Raw genomic sequence first — 25,253 nt, 5'->3', positions numbered from 1 at the left:
AGAGTAGAACAGAAGAGAAAGTGTTAGCATTAATGGATCAAGTGTTGCCGAAAAAGATGCGTCAGCCGTTTCTTGAAAATGGCTACGGTCTCAGCAGCTCGGGTTGGTACTGATGTATTGTGCATCCCTAACATAAAGGTAAGTCATAACTTTCTGTTCAGATTTTAAATGTTGTGTAGTGTATTCCAGCTTTTAAAGGTCACAAGGTCAGACCAATGGGTCAGCAACTTCACTCCCCAGTAAACATGGGGTTGTTCCGTCAGAGAACATTAGCAGTCCCCGGTGGGCTCCTGGGCGACTGCCCACTGAGAGGAGACCACAGAGAGTGAGACCACTCAGGCCAGAGCGACTCATCCCGGCCTGACAGCCCTGACACTGACACCAGAGGAGGCGCACAGCTGACGGGCAGGAGCATCGCAGTCTTACAGCTGGAATCCATGGAAACTCACAACATGCTGGGGCTGCTCGATTATGGCAAAAATCATAATCACAATTATTTTGGTGAAATGATTAAAATCTTGTGAGTAACAATTCTTTACAATAGCAATGTATATCAATTATATTTTGCTGAAAATAAGGTTGCTACGATATCAAAATTGTGACGTTTTGAATTCCACAACAGAAACTAATACTAGGCTAACTAATGCAAGTAAAAAAGTTCTGAAACAATTATACTAAACAACAATTATTATGTTTCATTGACATTAAAGGCATAGACAGCAGGAGGTACTTTAAGACCTAATACACGGATCCAAGATTCTGACAAAAATCCGAGGGGTCCGATTCGGTTGAAAACGCAATACAACCTCTTTTACATAACCTGGTCTTTAGAAACCCCACAAAGGTGATAAATAACACCAACAACCACTAAACCTAATCTGTCCATCTGCCATTTACAACTAAAAGGCCAACTGTCACTAATCACATCAAGGCTTGTATGCAGGTCAAATGCCCCATGCTGGCAAACTAATGGACGTTTTGTCAAAGCAAAACTGTTCTATTATAAAAGCCATGACTCTCACTTATTATAGATTTTATTACCTGGTCCATCTTCATAACACCCTGAGCACTCCCGCTGGACCCCGCTGTGACATTTGCATTTAATGTAATGAGCAGGCATCCTATTGTACAAGAAACACTGATAGATTAAAGTAATCTATGCCCAAGTACATCTAAGTGACTTAATTAAGAGCAATTGTGTGCTTTATGCTAGATGCTTTCTCTTTTCATCTGTAATCTGAAAAAAAAAAAAAAATATCACATTTTAGAGATAGTTTGAAATTATATATAAAACTGTTTGATTACCATGTTAATTTTCATGGTATGTTCATGGTAAATGGGTGAAATACTTCTAGAAAGTTGACATGTCCACTGTGTGACATGCTATACTCCATCTAAAACTAAAGGTTTGGAGTCTAAGATTTTTTTAATGTTCTCTTATGCTCAACAAGGCTGCATTTATTTGCTCGAAAATGAAGTAAAAACAGGAATATTATTCAATATATTACAATTTAAAATAACTGTTTTATAGTCTTCAGTGTCTTCAGAAATCATTCTAATATGCTGATTTCATTTGATGCTTAAGTAGCATTTCTTATTATCAATGTTAAAATCAATTGTGCTGCTTAATATTTTTGTGGAAACCACGAGTTCAAAAGAAAAGCAATTATTTGAGACTGAAATCTTTTGTAACATTATAAATGTCTTTACTATAACTTTTGATCAATTTAATGCGCCCTTGCAAAAAAAAGTATCGATTTCATTATGCGTCAACAATCCATATTTTTAATGGAAACACTATTGTACATTTTTGAAAGGGTCAATAAAAGTATGTAAGGGTACACATCACCTGGGTTGGAGTTCATTTTAGCATACAAAACAACAAAAGGGCTAAATCCAGACACAGAAAAGAACTATAATTGTCCACAAGACAGCAGGACAACACATGTGTGCCTAAAAGACAAATTACACAATGAGGCCCATCATGAACTTCAGAGGAACAATACAACTGAAATACCACAGGGCCACATGGCAGACATTACCCATTGGTCCTCTTCTGAGACTATATCCTAGATAAACAGTGTTTAAAGACATCCCATTCCCTACAACCCCCCTTCCAGTGAAAAACAACCATCACCTCTAGATCTTTTCAACCAAAGAAGTCCAAAGAGAGTAACCCTAGAAGGACAGCATTTACATTCAAGTCCAAGCCTGTTGCACTAGAATATGGTATGTTAGCTCTGGGGGAGAAGAATTCACCGTAACAAAGATGTAATAAGAGGTAAAATGAGAGAGTCTCAACCCCTCAGGGCAGGGGATAGTAGCCGATGTGAAACCAGGGCCTCTAATTGTAGTGCAGAGGTGCCACTGGGAAGTTTGTGCGATGGGAAAATTGAGATAGCACTCAAACTTGAAGTACACCTTAGATAAGTTCATACAGCTCTATATGACAGGCTGTCAAGATGGAAACTTAATATTTCGTACTCAAATCAACCCGCTACTGAAATAAAAAAAAACTAGGTGGAGCCAGGGATGGAAATTAGAAAAAACTAGGTGGAGCCAGGGATGGAAATTAGCACCCGCCACCAGCCAAATGCGGGTGATTTTGTGTTGTGGCGGGTAAACTCGCTTCACCTACCGGCCACCGTGGCGGGTAAATAAAAATAGCATACTGTTTCACCCGGACGGCGGACACTTTTAGAGGAGGCACACCTCCAAACAAAAATGTGGCGTTACATCGCAGGCGTAGAGGTCTGCAGAGAAAACATCATGGTGCGTTCACACCAGACGAGAATAGAGCGTCTGGCGCGAGTGATTTCATTGTTAAGTCAATGCAAAGACGCATTACGCGCATAAAAAATTCCTGCGGCGCGAATGAGGTGTAGAGCGCGCCGTGGTAGATGCGAATACGCCTCATTCGCGCGGCAAGTTCGAGCGTCTGACGCGTTCCGCGCGCATGATTTTATTGAGTGCTTTTGTTTTGTGCATTCACGCGTTTGACGCGAATTCGCGTCTGCCGCCCGAGTTGAAAAATCTGAACTTTGGCGTCAATTCGCGCCGCGTTAACCAATCAGGAACCTAGCTGCTGTCACGTGGTGAAGTATCTGGATGCTTCAATAAATTATTTTGTACTAAATGCCTGATGTGGTTTTAATGCACAACAAAGCAAATATTTTATCACATAAAACTTGATTTCAATATATGAGACATATTCATTTTGTATTGAATGCTATTTATTCCATTTCATATCTAGATTATATTAAATATTATTCTTATGTAAAGGCAACCAACATACTATAGCTCAATAAATCCGTGTCTGGAGAGTGTTGTGTGAGAGAGAAAAAAATCACAGGACAGGTTAATTACTTTTGGAGGCTGGCTCAATTTATCATCAAAACAAAAATAAATGACAGATTAGGTGGATGAGGCCGAGGGTGAGAGAAAGAGAAAATGTCAGTATTTCATTGAGACTTGAGATTAAATAAACTGCTTAAGTATTCTTGTAGTATTAATTTTCACATGCAGTTACACATTGTCGGTTAAAAACAAGAAAGTGGCTGGTAAAAACATTGAGTGGCTGGTAGATTTTGAAATCCACCAGCCACAGTGGCCGGTGGACAAAAAAGTTAATTTCCATCCCTGGGTGGAGCGCTCCAAGAACTATATTCAGTCAGTTAAACGATTTTTTTTCTCACCTACCTACTTAAAAAAAAAAAAAAAAAAAACTGTAGGAATGCTATTGACTAATTGACAGAGCCTATTATTTTTACTCTGGGACAGAGCAGATGTACTATTGACATGTCATGCATTATGTTGTGGTTGCCATTTAGAATTACGTCACATTTGTTCTTGTTATGTGTTTGATGTCAATGATAGGATCTTCTCTTGACTTTAGCAAACACAACAGCTCAAATAGAGGGTCTTACAAAGAGTGAATAGAAATGGCCTGTACTTCTTTATAATGACCAACAAACGACATATGACAGTTAAAGATGTTATGTCCTGGGAAAAGCATGTTTATGGAATAGGACAAGTCTTTGTTGTTTGTGTTTGAATTAAACTGAGAAATGAAAGTTTAAAGGTTTTCAAACGTTTTAAAATAAGATATATGAAGTAATTATGGGTAGGTTGTGTAGCACTATGATGTGCTAGTGTTCTACACTCCACAACCATTAAGGTTAAAAGGTTAGTTTGACCCTGCAACCTGAAAAGATGCAAGTTAATCTCAATTAGGTCACAGATTGACATAACCACATGAATCATCAATCTGACATCATATCACACTGCATGCAAATCAGAAATGTAAAAAAAGAAAAATGCTCTATGTGTATAAAAATACATGCTAATATACATTTGTCCAAAAATTGATTCAATTTTGGATTATACACACATTTGTCCTTTTTTTTTGCTTTAAATGTCATTGCTCCTGATGTACACGAACAACAAGTCCCAAAAAAGCTGTCTTACGTAAAGATCCTCAGAGAGCTGGAGTTATGGGACAGGGTTTTGAATAAGGTCTGTGTCAATGTGAATGAAGCTTCTTATCTCAAATGAACAGCTGGGACCACTAACATCTCCACTGGACAACCAGACGACAGATATGATCCACAGACCAATGTGTTCTGTCTCTCTCTCGCCGTCTCACTTACATAAACACACACACACACAAAATCACAAAGTAACACAAACTTGAAAGATGCATAAGTGACAAGCTACAATACTAAAGAAGATTCATCATAAATCACTGTATTCATGTTTGTGTCTGTGTGGCCTCCCTTGCAACTTGTAATTAAACACACAAATGCAACATGAACAATGCATGAGTAATTAACCACCAGATCCTCCTGTCAACCCTCATGACAATGGTCATCTCAGAAACCGCACTACAGTGATTCAAGTCTTACCCCTCATGTAGGCCCTGGGGGGTGTCTTGGAGGGGTTAGGTGTCTAAGTTGCAACATCTAGCTGCTAGGGTGCCTCAGGGCTCAGTGCTTGGACCACTTCTTTTCTATATACATGACATCACTAGGATGTGTCTAACATCTACTATTCTATTTTTATATACATTTTAATATCTATTATATATATATATATAAAACTTGCTATATGTACTGTGCTAGACTAAGTGGGACTTGTCACAACAATTTCATATTCTTGCCCTATTGTTGATATGATTGCTTCTATTAAAAGTAGCTTTGGACAAAAGGATTACTAAAGGATTAAATGTAAATGTGATGCAAAACAAACCAGGGGAAATGGAGGCTCTTTTCAGACCGGTGTCATTCCCCGTCTCCCACTTTCTCCAATAATTCCCCAATATAATACTGTTACATGGTTTTTATAAACGAAAGAATGATTAAATATTATTCTTCGTTTTGTTTATTCATTTTAAAACTATGTAGAAAACATGACTTGATTATTTTTAACTAGATTTTTGCTGTATTTAATGTCTAGCATTAAACTTATTTAATCTATGCCATGTGCCATACATAAATAAATAAATAAAAAAACACAAATATAATAAAAAAAACTATAAAATAGTTAGCTAATCAGAGGGCAGATCTTAAAAGGAACATGCAGTCGTCATCTACAGCCAGATTCCCAGGTAATTATAGTGGAAGGCAATATAACGGAAGCTGAATAAGCCCACATCCTCTTATCTTCAGAAAATATCCCCTCAGGCATACAGCCCCTTTCTCTCATTCTCAGTCCCTTGTCTGCTCTGTTTTTGCTTTACATGGATCATCCTTACATACAAAATCAATGTTCTAGAGGACTTTTTCAGACATATAATAGTGCTATTTTTGCTAAACCATCAGGTGCCATTACAAGGCAACCATTTTCACAGATAAATATTCTGAGAGAATAGAGTTTAGACAGCCCTCTGCCATATTCCCTGAAGATTGCATATGCAGCTGAGACCCTAACAGGGTCATTTATCAGCAGTGCTGCTGTCCACCAGTGTGCAAAACCAAAACATCTCACACACACACGTGCATCTGGACCAGCTGACCATTCATCACCACAACGACAACCCATTAAACACAACAAATCACACTCCTCCAGGGGGGCAACAGCGCTACCACAGGTCACGCTGATTAAAATGGTTTGACACACTAGCACTGTAAACAGACCCTTAAAAGCACAATAAATGAGTAAACATACAAGTAAACGCTAGATGTTCTGCACAACTTTGCAGAGTATCATTACCATGTCTTAAAGACAAATCATTGCAATGATTCTTTTTCAGTACTAGAAGAAAAAAACTTTTACCTAGGAAGATTCTTGTATTCTAATACCTTATTTTTGTCCAAAATAATGGCAGCATCAGATATAGGCACTCATGCTGACAATTTGCAGTGACAAAGACACTAAAACGTGGGGGTTTTTTTGCAATAAAGGATGAAAAGTAGGAGCACCTACACTATAGCGACTTGACGACCTCATTAATTACTGTCAATATGAAAACGCATTAATCCCAAATTACATTACAAATGCAGGGTTAGATTATTCAGAAAGTAAAAGCATCCATAAAACCTGATCCATTTAATGGAAAGTGGAATAGTTCACCCAATATTTTTGTTCTATATATTTTTGTGGTTAGAGGTCGCCCGCTGCACAGAGTGCGACACTTTAAATATGTGGATTTAAAACAGACAATGAAGCGGTGTGTATACAGTACACTACAGTACGTGTTTTCATATCATTATAAAGTAATTCATTTGTTGACTAGATGCAGCATTAGTGGAGAAGAGCAGTATGTTTGCAGTCGAGGCTGAGAGGAAGCTAACATTAGTACCTCCAATGTGACAAAAATACACCCAAGTCTGACCCAAATGTTTAATGTCATGATTGTTATCTTTTTGCATTAGTTTATTTCAGCTGGTCGCTTTCATGCATTCGTTATGCAGCGAAGTTGCATATTTAAAGCTAGTGACGTGAGAAAGCAAACTGTATCATCATGCAGCCGACAGAAACATATCCGAAATGCATTTGCTTTCAGTTATTCTTATTATCATGACTGTATTACATATATTTTGTTATTTTGATTAGATAATCAAGTGTTCTAAAATAGAAGCAAATAAAGTGTGAGAGTATACATACATACTATTTTCAATACTATGGCCTTAAAGGGATACTCCACTAATTGTAAATGAAAAAAAAGATTACTGGAGTATGTTTTACAAGAAAATATTATCTACTTCAAAATATCATATTTAATTGTGTTGCTGTTCCTGAAAGTGAGAATAGTTTCTACACATTTTTTTCCAGTGACAACTCAAGAAGAGCATTTGAATCACTTTTGAGGTTGCATTTGGATTAAGATTCTGAGAAGGTAGCTTCCTATGTTGACAGTAGACAACAACTAGAGGTCCAAAGGGACTACGCAGTCAGAAATCGAGCTTCAGTACACTATCGTTAAACAAATTTCCTCTTTTAAAAGCAATAGCAGTTAGAGCAGTTAAAACCTCTCATCTAAGCTAGACAATTTGCCTAGTAGTAATTTGTTTCAGGCGGTGCATTATGCAATTAGACCAATGCAGATTTATCGCAAACTGCATTTTCGAAATGAGCCACTTCTCTGTTGGCAATGTCAGAGCGTCTCGTGCAAAACACGCACCGCATCCCCATCTCACTCTCGCTCAAGAGCTTCTCTTTTGGCAAAAAGAGCAGCGCTCCAACGTGGATACAAGTGAGTGCAAAAACACTTCAGTGTTCACAGTGTCAAGCATGGTCTATTTTCAGTGCTAGCTGCCTGTGTCCTTGAGTAACTGTTCTTTTAAGCAGAGCAACGCTCAACTCTGCTGTCAGCCCTGTTACTTCGAGCCATTATAAAACTGAACCAGGTCTACTGGGAGACATGTCAAAGCGAGTGTGCTCCTTTTCCACCCAACCTGAAAAATAAAGACCTACATAGCCCTATCGTGCAAAAAAAAAAAAAAAATGTGTAATGTACTACCTTGCTGCTTTGTGCATTCTGTGCTGAGCCAGAGCACTGGGGGTAGTTTTACATGGAAATCAGCAGAAATGTAGATAGGAAAACCTGATTAACACAATGGAGACTGGTGTCTCCGTAACCTTAGAAAACTTCCCTCTTGCTGATTCATCACGCTGCATTTGAGAGGGCATTTTTGTGAGATAAAAATTATGTAAAAATGAATGAATAATTCAAGGGGACGACCACAGGATATCCATAGTCACAGCTGTCAACGCCGGAGGCAATACTACTCCAGTGAGAAAGGAAATAGCCCAGGGAGAAACAACATGGGAAACAGTGCAAATTGGAAAATAGTCAAATAACATGGCTTGTGAGACTTAACAAAAAAAACTAGCCTATCCTTTTTAATTTTAGTTTCATTAAATGCATAGATATTTAACTGAACAAATTAGGCTACCTGACCTGTCTTATAACATGTCTCTTCAGAAAAATTGGACTAAAAACCACACAATCCATATAGAGATTAGTTTTACAAGTGGTTGTTGCGTAAGCTGTCAATGGAGTACAGAAATCGCTCAGATTTTATATAAATATATTCATGTTCTGAAGATGAATCGAAAGTCTTCCAGGTTTGGAACATCATTTTTGGGTGAACTAACCCCTTTAATACCCTGCATATTGATAGTGGCTCCCTGATGCCTGCAAACTATATACAACAATTTTGCTGGTGATATAAAATTGGTGCATTTCATTTCGATTTGAATGCACCTTTTATTTGGCTATTAAGTTTCCTATCATCGTATTCAAATAGCATAAGTGTATAACAAATTTAGCTTGATTAATTTCTATAAATCATTTTTTTAATGTATTGTTATATGGGCATCATTTAGTAAGGACTTTTAAACCATCTATATTTTTTGCCTTTAAGACATCGTTATATAATGAGTATTATGAATTGAATAATAAATTGAAAAGTATATACACTCACCGGCCACTTTATTAGGTACCCCATGCTAGTAACGGGTTGGACCCCCTTTTGCCTTCAGAACTGCCTCAATTCTTCGTGGCATAGATTCAACAAGGTGCTGGAAGCATTCCTCAGGGAGTTTGGTCCATATTGACATGATGGCATCACACAGTTGCCGCAGATTTGTCGGCTGCACATCCATGATGCGAATCTCCCGTTCCACCACATCCCAAAGATGCTCTATTGGGTTGAGATCTGGTGACTGTGGAGGCCATTTTAGTACAGTGAACTCATTGTCATGTTCAAGAAACCAATTTGAAATGATTAGAGCTTTGTGACATGGTGGAAGTAGCCATCAGAGGATGGGTACATGGTGGCCATAGAGTGACGGACTTGGTCAGAAACAATGCTCAGGTAGGCCGTGGCATTTAAACGATGCCCAATTGGCACTAAGGGGCCTAAAGTGTGCCAGGAAAACATCCCCCACATCATTACACCACCACCACCAGCCTGCACAGTGGTAACAAGGCATGATGGTTCCATGTTCTCATTCTGTTTACGCCAAATTCTGACTCTAACATCTGAATGTCTCAACAGAAATCGAGACTCATCAGACCAGGCAACATTTTTCCAGTCTTCAACTGTTCAATTTTGGTGAGCTCTTGCAAATTGTAGCCTCTTTTTCCTATTTGTAGTGGAGATGAGTGGTACCCGGTGGAGTCTTCTGCTGTTGTAGCCCATCCGCCTCAAGGTTGTGCGTGTTGTGGCTTCACAAATGCTTTGCTGCATACCTCGGTTGTAACGAGTGGTTATTTCAGTCACTGTTGCCCTTCTATCAGCTCGAACCAGTCTGGCCATTCTCCTCTGACCTCTGGCATCAACAAGGCATTTCCGCCCACAGAACTGCCGCTCACTGGATGTTTTTTCTTTTTCGGACCATTCTCTGTAAACCCTAGAGATGGTTGTGCGTGAAAATCCCAGTAGATTAGCAGTTTCTGAAATACTCAGACCAGCCCTTCTGGAACCAACAATCATGCCACGTTCAAAGTCACTCAAATCAACTTTCTTCCCCATACTGATGCTCGGTTTGAACTGCAGGAGATTGTCTTGACCATGTCTACATGCCTAAATGCACTGAGTTGCCGCCATGTGATTGGCTGCTTAGAAATTAAGTGTTAACGAGCAGTTGGACAGGTGTACCTAATAAAGTGGCCGGTGAGTGTATATCAGCTATATAGGCCCATCTACCCAATCATCACTTGTGGTTTGACTGCAGTATTATGGTTTTCACATTGAGAAAAGTTTTGTATTCTATACCTTAATCTCAAAGCTCCTAACAATCATCAACCACATGCAGATACATGTATAGACCATCTGCAGCTCAGCGCAGGGGGTGGAGGAGACGACTCAGAACAAGAAGAGATGTACTGCAAAAGATGCTGGGAAATGTCTGTTTCTAATGGATCTATAGAAAAGAACAGGCTCCATTATCATCCCGCTTATGATAAAACACTCCATAAGACACTTCCCGCACCAGACTTCACTGCTCAGCGGGACAGCCATGAAGCTCACTGAAATATAAGACAAAAATGATATATTCCAGTCCTGATGAAGAGTTTTATCAGGAAGTATTCTAAATGAACATTTTGCAGCTCAAATGAAGATAAATGTTGACAAGAATATATGTAACGTACATCATACTTCAAATAATGCACTTTCTTAAAAGGTGCCAATACTTTTTACAATTACAATGTTTATTGTCAGATTAATCTGAAGTATTTTTGGTGTAACATTGAACTAATCAGCAATCCACAACATACACATAGTAGTACCCACATTATTGACATTTTCTCTAATTTTATTGTTTATTATATAACCAGTTTTCTATGAGTTGTCTTTTGCTAAAAGTAGAATTTAAACTTGCCAATTTATAGAATAATAGCTCTGTAAATGTCAAAATGAATAATTTCAATTATTTTAAAAAAAAAAATGGGAGGTTTAATCTCCTGTATGGATTATAAACCCAAACTTTTCAATTCCTTTCTTTTTTAATAATAAAACACTCTGGTGCTCTTAATAGTGTGCAAGGGCTTAAAAGGGTCACTGAATTGCAACAGCACCAATTTAAATTTTATAAAAGACCCAAATAATATGCTGACTGCTGGTGGCGAGCTCAGAAAAGAACCACAGCGCTCAGATTGGTATCAATAAATGGCCTTTTCTTTGGGAGTCCCACACATCCGTGGCCGGAACCACAAACGCTGTCTAAAGTTTCTGCCTCCGGGGAGGGAGCTGCACAGACCAGGCAATGGCACACGAGACGGGTCTAGCCCCCTGAATCTTTGAGACCAAAGCTCGCACCCAGACCACAAAAAGACTTTATCGTGTGGGAGAGACAGAACCCATGGCAAACAATTCCCAACATCAACTCTAAAAACAGACACAACCAGGGGCAAAGGCAACTGCTTTCAAAAAAAAAATCGTAGAGGGAAGATTCTAGTGACTTAAATGAGATGATACAGCATTGTATGAGTTACATAAATAAAGGACAGGGCTGTGCCTTTGCCACAAGTGATAATCAATCAGGCTTGACGCGTCGCACACAAAGACGAGGGAAAGCCGTTCCCTGACATTTCATGCCTGACCGTTGCCTTAGAAAAGATCGCTACCCCCAGCGATTCAGCGCCAGTGGACCCAGACATCTTTTCAAGGAAGGTTTGCTGAAAGCATGGCCTTTGGCTATTGATTAGGCCGGGCTAGAACCCACCACCTACCCCCTCGACCTTTAAAGTTCAAAAGGTCAGTGCAGGAGAAAAGAGGAGGGGGGTTGGGAGGAGATAACTGCAGCGGCAGTAGATGAATTTTCCTTCGATCAAGGGACTGCCACATGGGACAACCCACACTAATCAGAGATGGAAAAGAAACTTTATTTCAGTGCAATATGAGATACTTTGTGTGAAACTATCAAAAATACAGAAATATTTGTTTACAAAATTTCCTTTTGGTTGTGGCCAAAATTTTACATATTGATTGTAATGTGATTTTTTCTATTCTAATTATTTCAAAATAATAACAATAAAGTAAACTATTAAAAAACTGTAATAAGTGAACAATTATTTATTATTTAAATTGTAAAAAAAAAAAACCTTCTCTGGGAGCAGATTTAGGCAGGTGGTGCTGGGGAGGTGGAGGACTAGGAAAAGAATAGCGTGCAGCGTTAGTGCATTCGTTTGATGAGACGAGATTATAGATGTTATATGATGTTAGGGGGTTAGGATTAATGGATACGTCAAATCGATTCTCTGGGAACATTACGTTTGGTGAACCAATCCGAACACGAATAGTGTTTCATGGCGTACATTTCATAAAATCAAATTCTGGTCAACAATCACATCATCAACCGACTCATCACGCCACAAATTACCAAATGTCATTAGAGAGTTGTGATCGTAAGCAGCCATTCACATTTTTAAGTTCGACCACACTGATTTTAATAGTGCCAACTTAGGACGTCCTGTAACTTAATTATCAGACCAGACTCTAGCCAAGTTTTCACTAACTCTCCAAAATCCAGAACTGCTTTGATTTTGCGGTTCTACTGCCTTTAACTTTTCCTCCACTAGACTCGACTATTATTCCTTGAGCATCTATTTGATGACGACTAACGTGGCCTGACTTGTCAGCAAGATAAAAGCTGCTTGTTTGTGGTAGCTGCCAAGCTTTGATTGTTTGGGATTGCATTAGTTTAAGTAGGATGAAGACAAAGACATGCTGGGCTGAGCACCAGGAGTAGTTCTACAGCAAGAACAGCCAAGTTAGTAGACCTTATCCCATCATACACACCCAGAGTGACATAAAGGGCCATGCAGAGAGACACAAATTGCTTATACAATATAGAAATGAAAAACGACATATTTTTTGGTTTAGAGTTCACTTGACTCCGATCAGATGCTTACATAAGAAGAGTTCTTGCAAAAGACAGCTAGACGGAACACAGTGGAATGAAACAGCAGGGGTCTCGTTTTAAAAAGTTAGACTATTTTTCACTTGACATTGACATTCCTTAAAAGAGCAACACTTGATGTGAAACAATAAAACAAATTATGCAAATGTGGCAGGCTGGCAGCCAAAGACGTCCATTAAAACGAATATGGCATATAGCAGCGGTGCTTTAAAGGGGATGAGTTTAAAGATACAAAATAAAACAGCTAAATCACATCATGCTAATTAAAACTAATTAAAGCCAATTAATACAAACTCACTAACCAATTAGGTGTTGGATGGCTAGTAGTTTAGTCCATGTGTTTTCAAACTGAATATTTCAGAAAAAAAATAGTGCAAAATTAAAATGAATGAAAAACATTTCTTCTTAAAGGTGCATTGCGCAACTTTTCATGTTAAAAATACCTGTTTTTCTATCCTATACATGCTTAAAGAACTGCCTGATGGGCTTAATGAGCCCTTCTCTGCGCACTGATTGCACTCTATAATCCTGTACAGTAAAATATATAAGAGGGATTCGGGCTCGAATTTGAGACTGGGCGTGACGTCATCCGCGTTCACGCTCACCAGGCTATGTCTCGCAGGTTTGTGTATTCGCCGGCGCCGCCATTCTCAGCATCAGCGAAGACAACTCGTGTGTCAAAGGTAGAAGATGGATTCAAAGAGACCGGCTTGTAGTCCATTCCAAACCCCAATGCAAACTCCACGTAAAGTAAAGAAAAGAACAATTTTGTCTAGTGCCACCAAAAGGTCCAAATTGGAGTCAGACAGGCGTCGGAGTAAGACGAGAGTCAACCTCGGGAAGGCATTCAACAAATGGAGAGATCTCCGGTCTGCTCTTGGTCTCAAACGGGATCCTCAGTTGGCTTTTTTCTTGATAAAACGGCAAGATATAGCCCAGTCTCTAATGTTTGATACGGCCAATCTATGTATGACAACAAATGACGATGCGTAAAATGTGTAATGCTTTAGCGTAAGCTAGATACATGTACAATCAGACTTGGTTTTACTACCATTGTTAGTGAACAGTTTCATAAACTAGGAATTGTGTTCGGAAGAATAGTACAACATGAAACATAAAACATATCCAATAAAAGATGCGTGTGGTCCATGAGCGTGCACAACTCTGGTTGCAGTTTCGCTTGTCGCCAGAGGGGGCGTAGTTCTGCAAAAACTCAGAGACTTGCGTTTTGCACCTTTAAAGTTATTGTGAAAACCATTTACAAATAATTTAAAATGAATAACAACAACTTTTAATAAAATAACTTTTTAAGAACAAAATTGAGATTGTAATATTACTTTATCATCTGTAATGTAGAGCTGCACGATTACAACATTAAAAGGTCGCAATCTCGATTCGACTATATCCATCTTTGACAAGTACGATCACAGCGAACATTCAAACTTTTTAACCACACAATATCGTTATTTTTGTTACAATCATTGAAATGATCACAGAAGTACTGGCTGGGATAAAAGTTTATTTCGGATATAAACACTGATGTCTATGGTAGCGAATAGCGATCAAAATCACCTTTTCAAACACGCTTCAAATAAATGATCAATTACATCATTACACCATAGGTGGCGACAAGTGATTATTAAAAAAAAAAATGCATTTGTTATTGAATCATTCATTCAAGAGATTTTCATCCAGTAATAATGAAACAACTATTTATGAGTGAGTCATTGGATCGTTCATTCAAACTAATTTTTAAATCAAATAATGAATTCAGAGTCATTAAATATTTTTAAATAGACTGCAGTGATTAAAGTAAATTGCATGTTATTTTGGGAGAATCGTGATCTCTATTTTAAACAAAATAAATCGTGACTCTCAATTTATCCAGAATTTTGCAGCTCTACTGTAATAAGACGACCAAGAAAGCATCTAGTAGCTTGCAAACCAACAACAACCCAAGGGAGGCCAAGTTGCTTTAGTGTGAGGCCTTAGGGAGGGAATGCAGGTGCTGTGAGGAGGCATCTTGGGTTGCTTTGAGCAACAGACGATAAACAATGACAGAGTCATCAGCATGGTTGCTAAGGGAACACATACACAACCATTAGGGCCTTTTGATCTGTTGGGAGAGAGCATGTGAATAAGAAAGAGATACATCCCATATTCATCTCAGGAAAGAGCAGAGAGAGTAGAGGGGTAAAATAAAAGTACTTAACCATATTAATATGATAAATGAAAAACTATAAAACTAAAGCATGCCAAAGAAATGTGCCGTCATGGCAGGAGTCTTTGCAGCAGTCTTGATTGTTTGCTGCTTATCTTAAATGGCCGATAATTGTCTCGCTGAAGCAAATAAGAGCCGATTGCACGTCTCAAAATAGCATACAGTAAGTGAATCATGTTGATGCCATCTAAGACGACAAATCAAATTAATGCCGTTAACAATTAGCATAGCTAATATGAAGCCTAATACCAACCAGTATATAAATAGGAATGATGATACAGAACTGACGTAGGGTTTTGCTTGGGGGAATCAGCGGGGATCAATACTGGTCAATGGATGAGCATTGAACACAGCTGAGATCATTCAAGCTCAGCAGAAATAAAAAGCCAAAGCATTACGATGTTTAAGCACATGAAGAACACGAAAATGGTCCTTCCAGGATGTTTACGGTCACCCTTTTAAAGAGCCACTCCACTAGAAAACAAACTTCTCGGCTGCAAGAGTGCAAGTTAGGTGGAGAAAGAAGATTAGAAGAGATTAAAACAATTCGATTAAACCGGAGATGAACGGTAACGCAAGACCTTCTATGACTCAGGGAGAAATCTCTCACCTCCTGCTTTATCCCATGACAAAAACTGCACTCATAGAAGGCAGTATCGCCTTTCTTGTCTTGTAACACTGGTTAGTCTTTAACAGTTCTAACCAAGGCCTTATGGGAAGGGGCTCTCTGGCAACTAAGATGGGCCCCAAGGGAAGGATTTATCTGCCTATTCTTTCATCATTGCACGGATTGCTCTTACTCAGGACTTTTTCAGGTCCGAGGCCTGAGATGGGTCACAAAAGGCCTTCTATTCTATCTGCTAAACCTGCAAGAGCTACATGCCAAGACATGTCTGAATATGACCAGTGCATTGTGATGTACATCTGAGTAAAATGATTACATAGAATAAGAAAACATTTACGGTGGAGACTTGGATCTATCCATCGGTTGTAGATTGGCTAAAAGCGAGCTTACTTTCGATTGTAAGAAAGGGGCCAGGTTTAAGCAGACTAAATGATCGGGGAAATGTGGCATATGCCACCAGAGAGAAGTCTGCTGAAAGATCGAGTTATGAAATTTTGATTAAGAAGTAAGAGAATTATAAAACAGAACACACAGATTCATTGTTCACAACAGAGTCGCATGATTAATCATTAAAAGATCACGCGACTTACACACGCAATCTCATTCCTAAATGGCAACCAATCGGATATGTCTATTATTAAACCTTTGACAAAATCACACTGGAACATAAAAACAAAACACGCTGTTGCCGCTGCTACTGACCCAGAGGAAGCGGTTATCAATCATGTAAGAAACAGCTTCACAAACTGTCTTTTCAACCACACAGTATCATTATTTCTGATACAAATATTCAAATTATCACAGAAGTACTGGGATACAAGTTTATAGCTTGGATATAAACACTGATGTCTACGGAAGCAAATCCTTTCGAAAGTAACTTGGCGCACAATTACATCGTTATGCCACTAGATGGCGAAAAGTGGCTTAAAAATGTATATCATTGAATCATTCATTCAAGAGATATGTTCAAAAACGCTGATTCATCCAGCAATAAAACAACAAGAAGTATTTATGAGTGAGTCATTGAATCATCCATTCCGATTTTTTAAAAAATAATTCATTCAAATTAATTAAACATTTTATAGACTGCAGCAATTCACATTTTGTCAGAACCTCTAGTAAATGTTATTTTGTTAAGTTGTCTCTTCTCTGTTCAGAATCGTGATCTCTATGCAGCTCTAGTTCACAATTAGATCAATAAAATGCATTTAGAAAATAGATAGGGTGCTGCATTTTAGAGATGCACCGATATGAAAATTTTGTCCATACCGATAACCGATAATTCTTTAAATTTGAAAGCCGAAAACCGATATATTGGCCGATAAATCTAAATCCAAGTCAACATTAAAAGCCACATCCCAAGCACACAATTATAATGATGTTCTCATTATTTATATTTTATGTAGCCTATATGTCTGACTTGCATGTTGCACTTATTAACCGTTTTTTCTTTTTTTGAAGTGATTCCAATCATATTTCAAGCAATTCAAAAACATCATGGCGAACAGTGTGCATCTGAAGTGCCTCAGCTGAAGGAAATAATTCATTATTTATTCATTCATTTATTTATCAGGCCGATAACGATAACATTAAAAATAAACATATATCGGCCGATACCAATATATTGTGCATCTTCATTTAATTTCATTACAGTTCATCTAATGAAGTCCATAAGCGCATACTTAATTATATAAAATTATAGAAGCCATGAATCATGCAAGACAGAAAGTTGCAGTAAAGGGTTCATTTGAAAAACGAAAAATGGTATAGTGTGCATAGGCACAGATAATACAACCTAGCTTGTAAGTAAAACCTAACAATTCCTTGACTTGTGATGTATTGTTAAGTTTCGGGATGACGAAATCAGGGTGTGACGTGGGTGGAGAGAAGCAGATTTTATTGGGTGGAGTGAAAAGCCCAGCATGCGTGGAAAGACTAGGCAGGAGACAGGCTTCGTCTATCAAACAAGAGAAAAGGAGAGTAGACACAGATGGTCCCATCAATAACCCCCACTCTTCCCACCACCACCAAGGGTGTTCATCCACTGTTTGGGCACTAGAATCAAGCACAAAGGCTGATGGTCTGGCTGGAGCAGATGGCAGGTATTTGTGGACCTGTGGGGAACAGTGGTACAGGATGCCTCAAGCAGGAAGTGTGGGAATTCTACTGCGAAAGAGACTTCATTAACAAAAATGGGCGGTAAATTGTAATGACAGCTGTCAAGCAGAGGAATTGTTTTAATTACTTTAAAACCGATTTAATGTGATTATCATTTAGATTTAGTTAATAATATAGGTTAAATTTTTGTTTATACTATAGTTTAATGTTTCCTGAATTGTCATAACATTTGCGACAACACAAAAAAAATACAAATAAAATAAAGAACATACAGTGTAAAGGGCTGATTCATTTGATTGAATCATTCGACTGGGGCTTTTTAAGAAATTAGTCAAACCGAGTCAGTAAAATAAAATAAAACATACAGTGTAAAGGGGTGTCCACTTAGCAAATTATTTTTCACTGGCTTTTTAATGAAACAGTTTAGCCAAGTCAATGAATGAAATGAGTCATGGACCGATCAAAGCATTCTTCACAACTCACTTCCAAACTGAATTATTTACTTCGTGATAATCAGAATCCTGTAGTAAACATTGCCACGTGTGTTTGTTCATTTTACAGTTTATATACAAATCGGACTGATTAATATGACCCCATGGGCCCATGGCCATGATCACATTCGTGATTAATAGTTTGAGCACTTCTGAAATAACTGCACTTCCAGGATAAGGCTATAGACAAAATAAAGCTTGAGCTGTGAATAATATCTTAGTCAGTAGCACTGAAAATTGCACAAGCACCAATAAAGCCCTGGCTGACAGTGACTTTCGAAATACTGAACAATCTTTAGGCCATTTTTAGACATTAACTCATGGTTCATTCATTCATAATTTAGCAAGGTTGGTGTCATTATGATAAAGCAACAACTCAAGTGACAACTCAAATCTCAGTGATATAACGCAATTTGAGCAACTATAGCTGGTACTTCATGCATAACAAAGCCTGTTTGTTTATATATATATGAAGAGTTCAGATGCAAAAGCCTCTAAGTGCCATCTGAAATTTTTTTTATCTAGAAATTTATCTCTACATTTTTATCAAGCTTGTTTATTTAAGTTCAATAATTTCACTTAACTGACAATTAATAGGTAATTTTCATAGCCATTTAAGTGAAATTACTGAACTTAAATATACGAGCTTGATAAAAATGATCATTCTAGAAGAAAATTTCAGATGGCACTTAGAGGCTTTTGCATCTGAACTCTTCATATATATATATATATATATATATATATATATATAATATATATATATAAAGATTTTAGTTCAAAGTAAAAAGTAGTCTAGGTTGTAAGCATGACTGACCATGATTTGTTTTAATTTTTTTCCAATTTTTTTATAATCTTTTTGACTTCACATTTTAAATAGTCGCGGTGTGGAATATTTAATTTTAAAAGTACAAATATTCCAAATATAGTCTTTCAATGTTTAAAATAGGTTTAGATGTCACACCGCAGGACATGTCAAATTTGCTAAAGCATTTCATGCCAACCGCACAAATATTTCCTATCTCTATAGCCATATCTAAAAATGACCAAAATATCACAGAAAAATATATATATACACTGCCTCATTCAGCAGCACGACAGGGCAGATGTGTTAGATGTTATAACATTTAATGGGGAAATATTCTCTGACAGGATGAGGACAGCGTCCATGTCAGGAGCTAGCAGGGGCAGGCCAGTGAGTCGTGACCTGGTGCAATCAAAAGAACGCCAACTGTGCGACATCAAACAGACAATCTGGCCAAAGAAAACAATGCTATTGTGCTTTGCTAGCAGGCCAAGGGACCAAATTATGAGTTTACACATCTCTGCACTTAACTTGCAATGAAGTAAAACAGCCATGCATTATATAGTACAATTAAAAAGCTATATTTTTAGAGCACCATTTATACATTTTCATTTTGGAAAATTTGGAATAATGCACATTTAGGGTGTGTTCACACATGGCAGGTTTGGTTTGATTAAAGCGAACTTTGGTGCTATTGCTCTGTTAGTGCGGTTCATTTAAATAAGTGTGAACGCTGCCATCCGAACCTTGGTTCACACCAAACAAGTGGACCGAGACCAAACTTTTCAGGTGGTTTCGGTTCGCTTCCAAGCAAACTGGTGCAGTTTGACTGAAATACGAATGCAACATGGAGCAAAGACATCTAAAAAAAAAAAAAACAGGACGTGATACCACAAGATGCTACCCTAAAAAGGATTTTAGGAAAATAATTTCCTCACTGTGTCCGTGAAATTCCTACAATACAGATACAGCATATTTGTGCCTTTCACTATTTTGTTCTGTTCATCCTACATTGTTCTCTCTATGCAGTCAGTGCTGCGGAGAGTGCAGGTGTTGGATACGGCAGGTTTGTGTGTTGCTAAGACTAACTGTTAGGTTCTCCTGCAGCTTTATGCAGAGCAACCACTGGGATCCTCTGCCCTTTCAGTCCTAGCTGACTGACCAAGCCTGATAACTCGAAAATAAACTTCATGTGACTCATGATGGTGCTAAAGCAAACAATACGAGTCATTGCCAGGTTTATAGATAGGAAGCACAGAAGCAACATGTGGAAACTATGAGCAGAGGTCATCAGACTTACTATGTGTAACCTTAAACTTGAAAAGGTCAAAATTCAAATACTTGATTACTAATAGGAAGTAAATCTCTGAAGAACATAAAATCTCTGATGTCCTAATACACATTACTGATCTTACTGTGCGTGATGTATCGCTATTTTAGGCAACACAAAAGTCTGCCTTCGTAATCTTCATCAAAATAGAACTTTCCTTTTCGGCTGACATCCCAAATCCCACTTATTTCCACCTCCAACCATCTTATTTCTGTCAGGTAACCCCCACTGTATTCATAATCCAATAAATTGCTAATGAATCAAATCCGGCATACTTTTCATTTTACTTCAAAATAAATCAGATTACAAAATGGTTGTGAATGCCATTTACTGTTGACTTTATTAGCTTCTCAGCCATATTGAATCAGAATATAAAATAATCTAAGCACAAATAATATGACATGATCTGTGATAGTCAGGATCAGGATAAGAAGAGAATGATCAAACACCAGGAGCCTGGATTACAAATAACACACCACTTAGGACACGAGTCCTCGGCATAAGCCGATAAAGAGGGATTCCAGGCACAGTTCAGGCCTTTCTTCTCTCTCACAGTATCACTTTCACGACAACCAAGTCGTCGATCCCAAAACGTCACAGGTTGAAGGAAACTACATGGCAGACTTATGGAAAGGTAATCTAACTACAATGTGACACAAATTAGACATCATACCCAAGCAAATACTTAGGATGGCGAATTTTCAGTAACTGAACATATAGGTAAAAAAAATTTAATTTTCAGTTTAAACTAGGGATGCACAATATTAGCCACCATATCGGTATCGACCAATCTATATGTTCATTTTTATTGTCATCAGCCTGATGAGAAAATTTGGCCGATATATTAAAGCCTCAGCTCCTTCAGCTGAGACACTTCAGATGCACACTGTTCGCCATGATGTTTTTGAATTGCTTTAAATATGATTGGAATGACTTCAAAAAGGAAAAATACAGTCATGTGCAACATGCAAGTCAGACTTATAGGCTACATAAAAAACTATAATGAGAAGAACATCATGATAATTGTGTGCTTGGGACGTGGCTTTTAATGGTGACTTGTTTTTTGGATTTGAATTTGGATTTAGATTTATCGGTCAATATTTTTTTCAAATATAAAGAATTATCGGTATCGGACAATTTTCATATCGGTGCATCTCTAGTTTCAACCGAAATAGTTTTGGAGGGCCAAAATTATTGACCGAAACGGTTAGCTTCTCCGATGACTTGTTTTTAACTGTCAGCATCTATTTTTGTGACCAAAAATTAGATAAGCTACACCAGCTGAGTGGATGCACTTCATTGTGACCAAAAATGATGAAAGAGTAGCAATATGTCAAAAAGAAATTCAGGTGAAATATGGAAACCTTTACTATAACTGGTTCATCACCTGTGCTATGCTGATTAGGGTTTCACTGTCAATTATTTGTTTTTTGGCTAAATGAAAACTTTTTTTTCTGGTAAAAATGTATTTCGGTCCATCACTATAGGTATAGGTATAGATTAGGTATAGTGCACATTGCACACAAGCAAAGTCTACACAGACAAAATGTTAAATTCAAATGTACTTGATATGGATGCTAAAATTTAGAAGACAATAAAAAAGCACAATAACATAACTGTCAACATTGCACTAGCATAAAGTTTGTGCTAGAACAAATCTCCCTCCTTCAGTCATGGAAAAAGACATGGCTGTTAATCTGAGGGGTGTTTTCATGTTACTACAACCCCATTTGGCTGCAGCACAAAGCTAATAAGATGCTCCGCACAGGCGGATTCTGTACATCATGCTGCTATTAACAGTCTTAGTCATCATCAGAGCGAGGGGACAGAGACATTCCTGCCAAATGAGCACTGCTGCTCTGACAAACGCAATGTCATGATACCAACGTGCCTCTCTCTCTCTCTCTCTCTCTCTCTCTCTCTCTCTCTCTCTCTCGATCAATGCTCTCTCCTTCTACATAAATAATAGGCATTTCAGTCTGCAAACAGCCCTGGAGGACTCAACCTTTGGGGTGATGCCAAATCCCCATGGTTACTACAATGCAGTAACTGCCTCTTTCCTGTGATGATGATGATGATGATGATGATGATGATGTTGTTGCTCATGAGATGAAAAGGAAACAGACCATCCGGCTTAGTTTGCTGGAAAGTAAAAGGGAACCTTATAAAAAATTCTGTGAACACAGGAGCAAATTTGGCCGATGAGTTTTCATGACTCCTCCAGTCATTTGCAATCAATGTAGCCGTTGAATTATTTTCAGGCACAACTAGAAAAATGTTTATTTATTATTTACTTTCATAAGGTGTCTGTATAATGAGCAATATTAGAGACAGTTTGAGTGGCTTGGGGGAAGGGACAGTGGGCATAATTGCTGAGAACAATATTAAAAAGAGGGTCCCTGCAATTACTCAGTCAATTAACTTGGTATGAAAACTCAGGCATCATCTTAATTATAACATAGCTGCATGCCATGAGAAAGCACAGACCTCATATTTCTATGTTCTTCTTTTAGGGTTAAAATTGTTATCTTTCATACATTTTCTAGGCCGGGGATACTTCTAGGTTTTCTTAGACTGTGGAGACCCATATAGAGTTACTGCCACTTTCACAGATGAAAATACTCAAAATAGAATGAAAAACAAACTCAAAACAGAAAAGCACTTCTGCCTCATTACAAATTAAACACGGAGTTACGTTGAGCACAATATCAATGACAATTCATAAAAACAACTGACAATTTGACAGTCACTGTGGCTTAACCAATATGAAAGAAGCCATTTTGCTGTCATGTGACAAGAAAAACATTAAAGGAGAGTACTCTTTTTTGCATTAAAAGACTTTGAAAAAATGTAACTTAATATTTTGACCTTTCTATGAATAGGCATTTCAAATAGGTCAAATGGAGTAACTCCAAGACAAAACCTTGATTTTCATGAATCAAAAATACATTTCCTGAATCAAAAATACATTTCCTTGAAAAATGTTTTGAAAATAGGCCTATTGATCAAGTTCATACTTGATGTTACACCACGTGACATTTTAGTCATTAAATTAAAATAATTGTAAAAACTTTATTTTGTTAATGTATGAAACAAGATTACAACCTTTCCAACTTGCCAAATGAGTTTTAACTAGACTTTATTTTTTTTATTTTTGTAACATCAACCTTATTTGTCATTGACCCAACAACACGTGACAAGCTTCTATCTAACCTGTTGTTCGCAAAAAAAAAAAAAAAAAAAAAAAAAAAAAAAAAGAGATCATTAGCATGATGCACAAGTGAGGCACCACTGCCTTAACCAGCCATTCAAATACTAACGTTACTGCTTCTTACCTTTGACTTGAGTCTCGTAATCTGTAATGATCTCTTTTTCCTTTTTAAACTTCACAGGAGGATTCGACATTTTCAATAGTGAATAGTAGTAATATCAATAGTTCAGTTATGATAATGTTTGTAAACTGGCTTATTTTGGGGTCTTTTCCTATTTCCAGGTCGCCCTATAGCGGCAAGTGCATCCCAGAGATTGTTCAAATTGCTCAGGCTGAAAATCCCAAAAGCCAAACCGCGCAAATATTCATAGTCCGAGTTCCGAACGACTCCGCCGTCAATGCTATCAAAACAGAGCGCGCACTGGAAGAGTTTCCTCCCAAACAAGTAACCCTTTCCTTGGGCAAATGTCCACGGTTTGTTCCAGAAAGAGGAAATCCAGCCCTTCAACCTGTCTTTTAGTCACCCGCCGACGGATCTGGACGGACAGAACAGCATAATGACATGTTACACAGGGCTAGCTTGATTTCCAGCACCCTTTCCTCGCGTCCGTGTGACTGATCGCCGGACAGTTTCACGGAATCTGACTGACCTTAAAGCAGCTGGAAAAGCAAGTGGTTGGAAATGGGAGGGATTGGAGGTGGAGGGGGTGCACGTAGCGGAAATGTGGACGGGAACGGGATTGACAACTTTTCTAACCAGTGGTCCCCGCCAGTAATTTTGTTGTCGTTACGACTTAAGCGATTCAAAATATTGCATTTTGATGCTAATAAAATGAAGCAAAACAGTTTGAAAACTTGTTGTGAAATGTGTTTTTGAGATTGATATATGCTACCGCTTCAAATCGTTACAGTCTTGATCCTTTAAAAGTGCATATGATTTATGGTAATGACTTTTAAAGTCGTAAAGTAAGCCTTGTGAATATTTTTATCTGGTTTCAGCAACTCGTTTTAGGAACTCTCAGCAACCCACCAGTGTGGAGATTGTGTGTTGTGTAGGACGCCTAGTGGCCAGTAATGGGAATTACACGAAAATAAATCACTGTGACGACCTGTCTATGGTGACGACTGGGAAAGAAATGAACGAGGGCGATTAAGTTCTGGAATTTAACAGAACAGAATTTCACATTTTTTTAATGACTTTTTTTTTACCCACTTTTTACAGTTTGCACTTGCAACTCGGCTCTAAAAATGCTAAGCAAATAGAAAAGGTTGCAACTTTATTTTATTGGATCAATTATTAATTTAGCCCATCTATTTTTTTTATTATAAAAGACTAACAAAGCCCAAAAGGTAGGTATTGTATACATAATCTGAATATGTGGATAAACTGACTGCAGCTGAAGTCACATAGCGCCTCTTACAGGACAGTTGTTTTGTTGCGAGACTTTTAGAAAATGGTAGAGCCTTTGAATTAATCTTATATCAAAAATCTTTAGGACACAACTATCCCTCTAAACAAATTTCAAGAGTGTGGAAGGCATCACTTCTCAATGAAGATCATATTTTAAACTCTTTGAAACTTTTA

General features: G+C 37.9%; 1 protein-coding gene across 5 annotated transcripts in view; it reads right to left on the bottom strand.

The window, feature by feature from the left end:
* srgap1a (SLIT-ROBO Rho GTPase activating protein 1a) overlaps nucleotides 1-24,346 on the bottom strand; it is a 112,762-nt gene extending 88,416 nt beyond the window's left edge. For 3 of the 5 annotated variants that reach the window (XM_056261298.1, XM_056261300.1, XM_056261301.1), the window contains exon 1: nucleotides 23,793-24,346. In XM_056261298.1, coding sequence (XP_056117273.1) covers nucleotides 23,793-23,862 — 70 coding nt within the window. In that variant the 5' untranslated portion in view covers nucleotides 23,863-24,346. The remainder of the gene's footprint in view (nucleotides 1-23,792) is intronic. The other 2 variants (XM_056261297.1, XM_056261299.1) reach the window with 1 other exon arrangement.
* Nucleotides 24,347-25,253: the final 907 nt, after the last annotated feature.

This window comes from Rhinichthys klamathensis, unplaced genomic scaffold (assembly GCF_029890125.1).
Source record: "Rhinichthys klamathensis goyatoka isolate OS25496 unplaced genomic scaffold, OSU_Roscu_1.1 h1tg000181l_1, whole genome shotgun sequence".
In the NCBI taxonomy this organism is placed as follows: Eukaryota; Metazoa; Chordata; class Actinopteri; order Cypriniformes; family Leuciscidae; genus Rhinichthys; species Rhinichthys klamathensis.
Note: the sequence above shows the minus strand (reverse complement) of the source record. Positions and strands in the feature narration are given on the sequence as shown.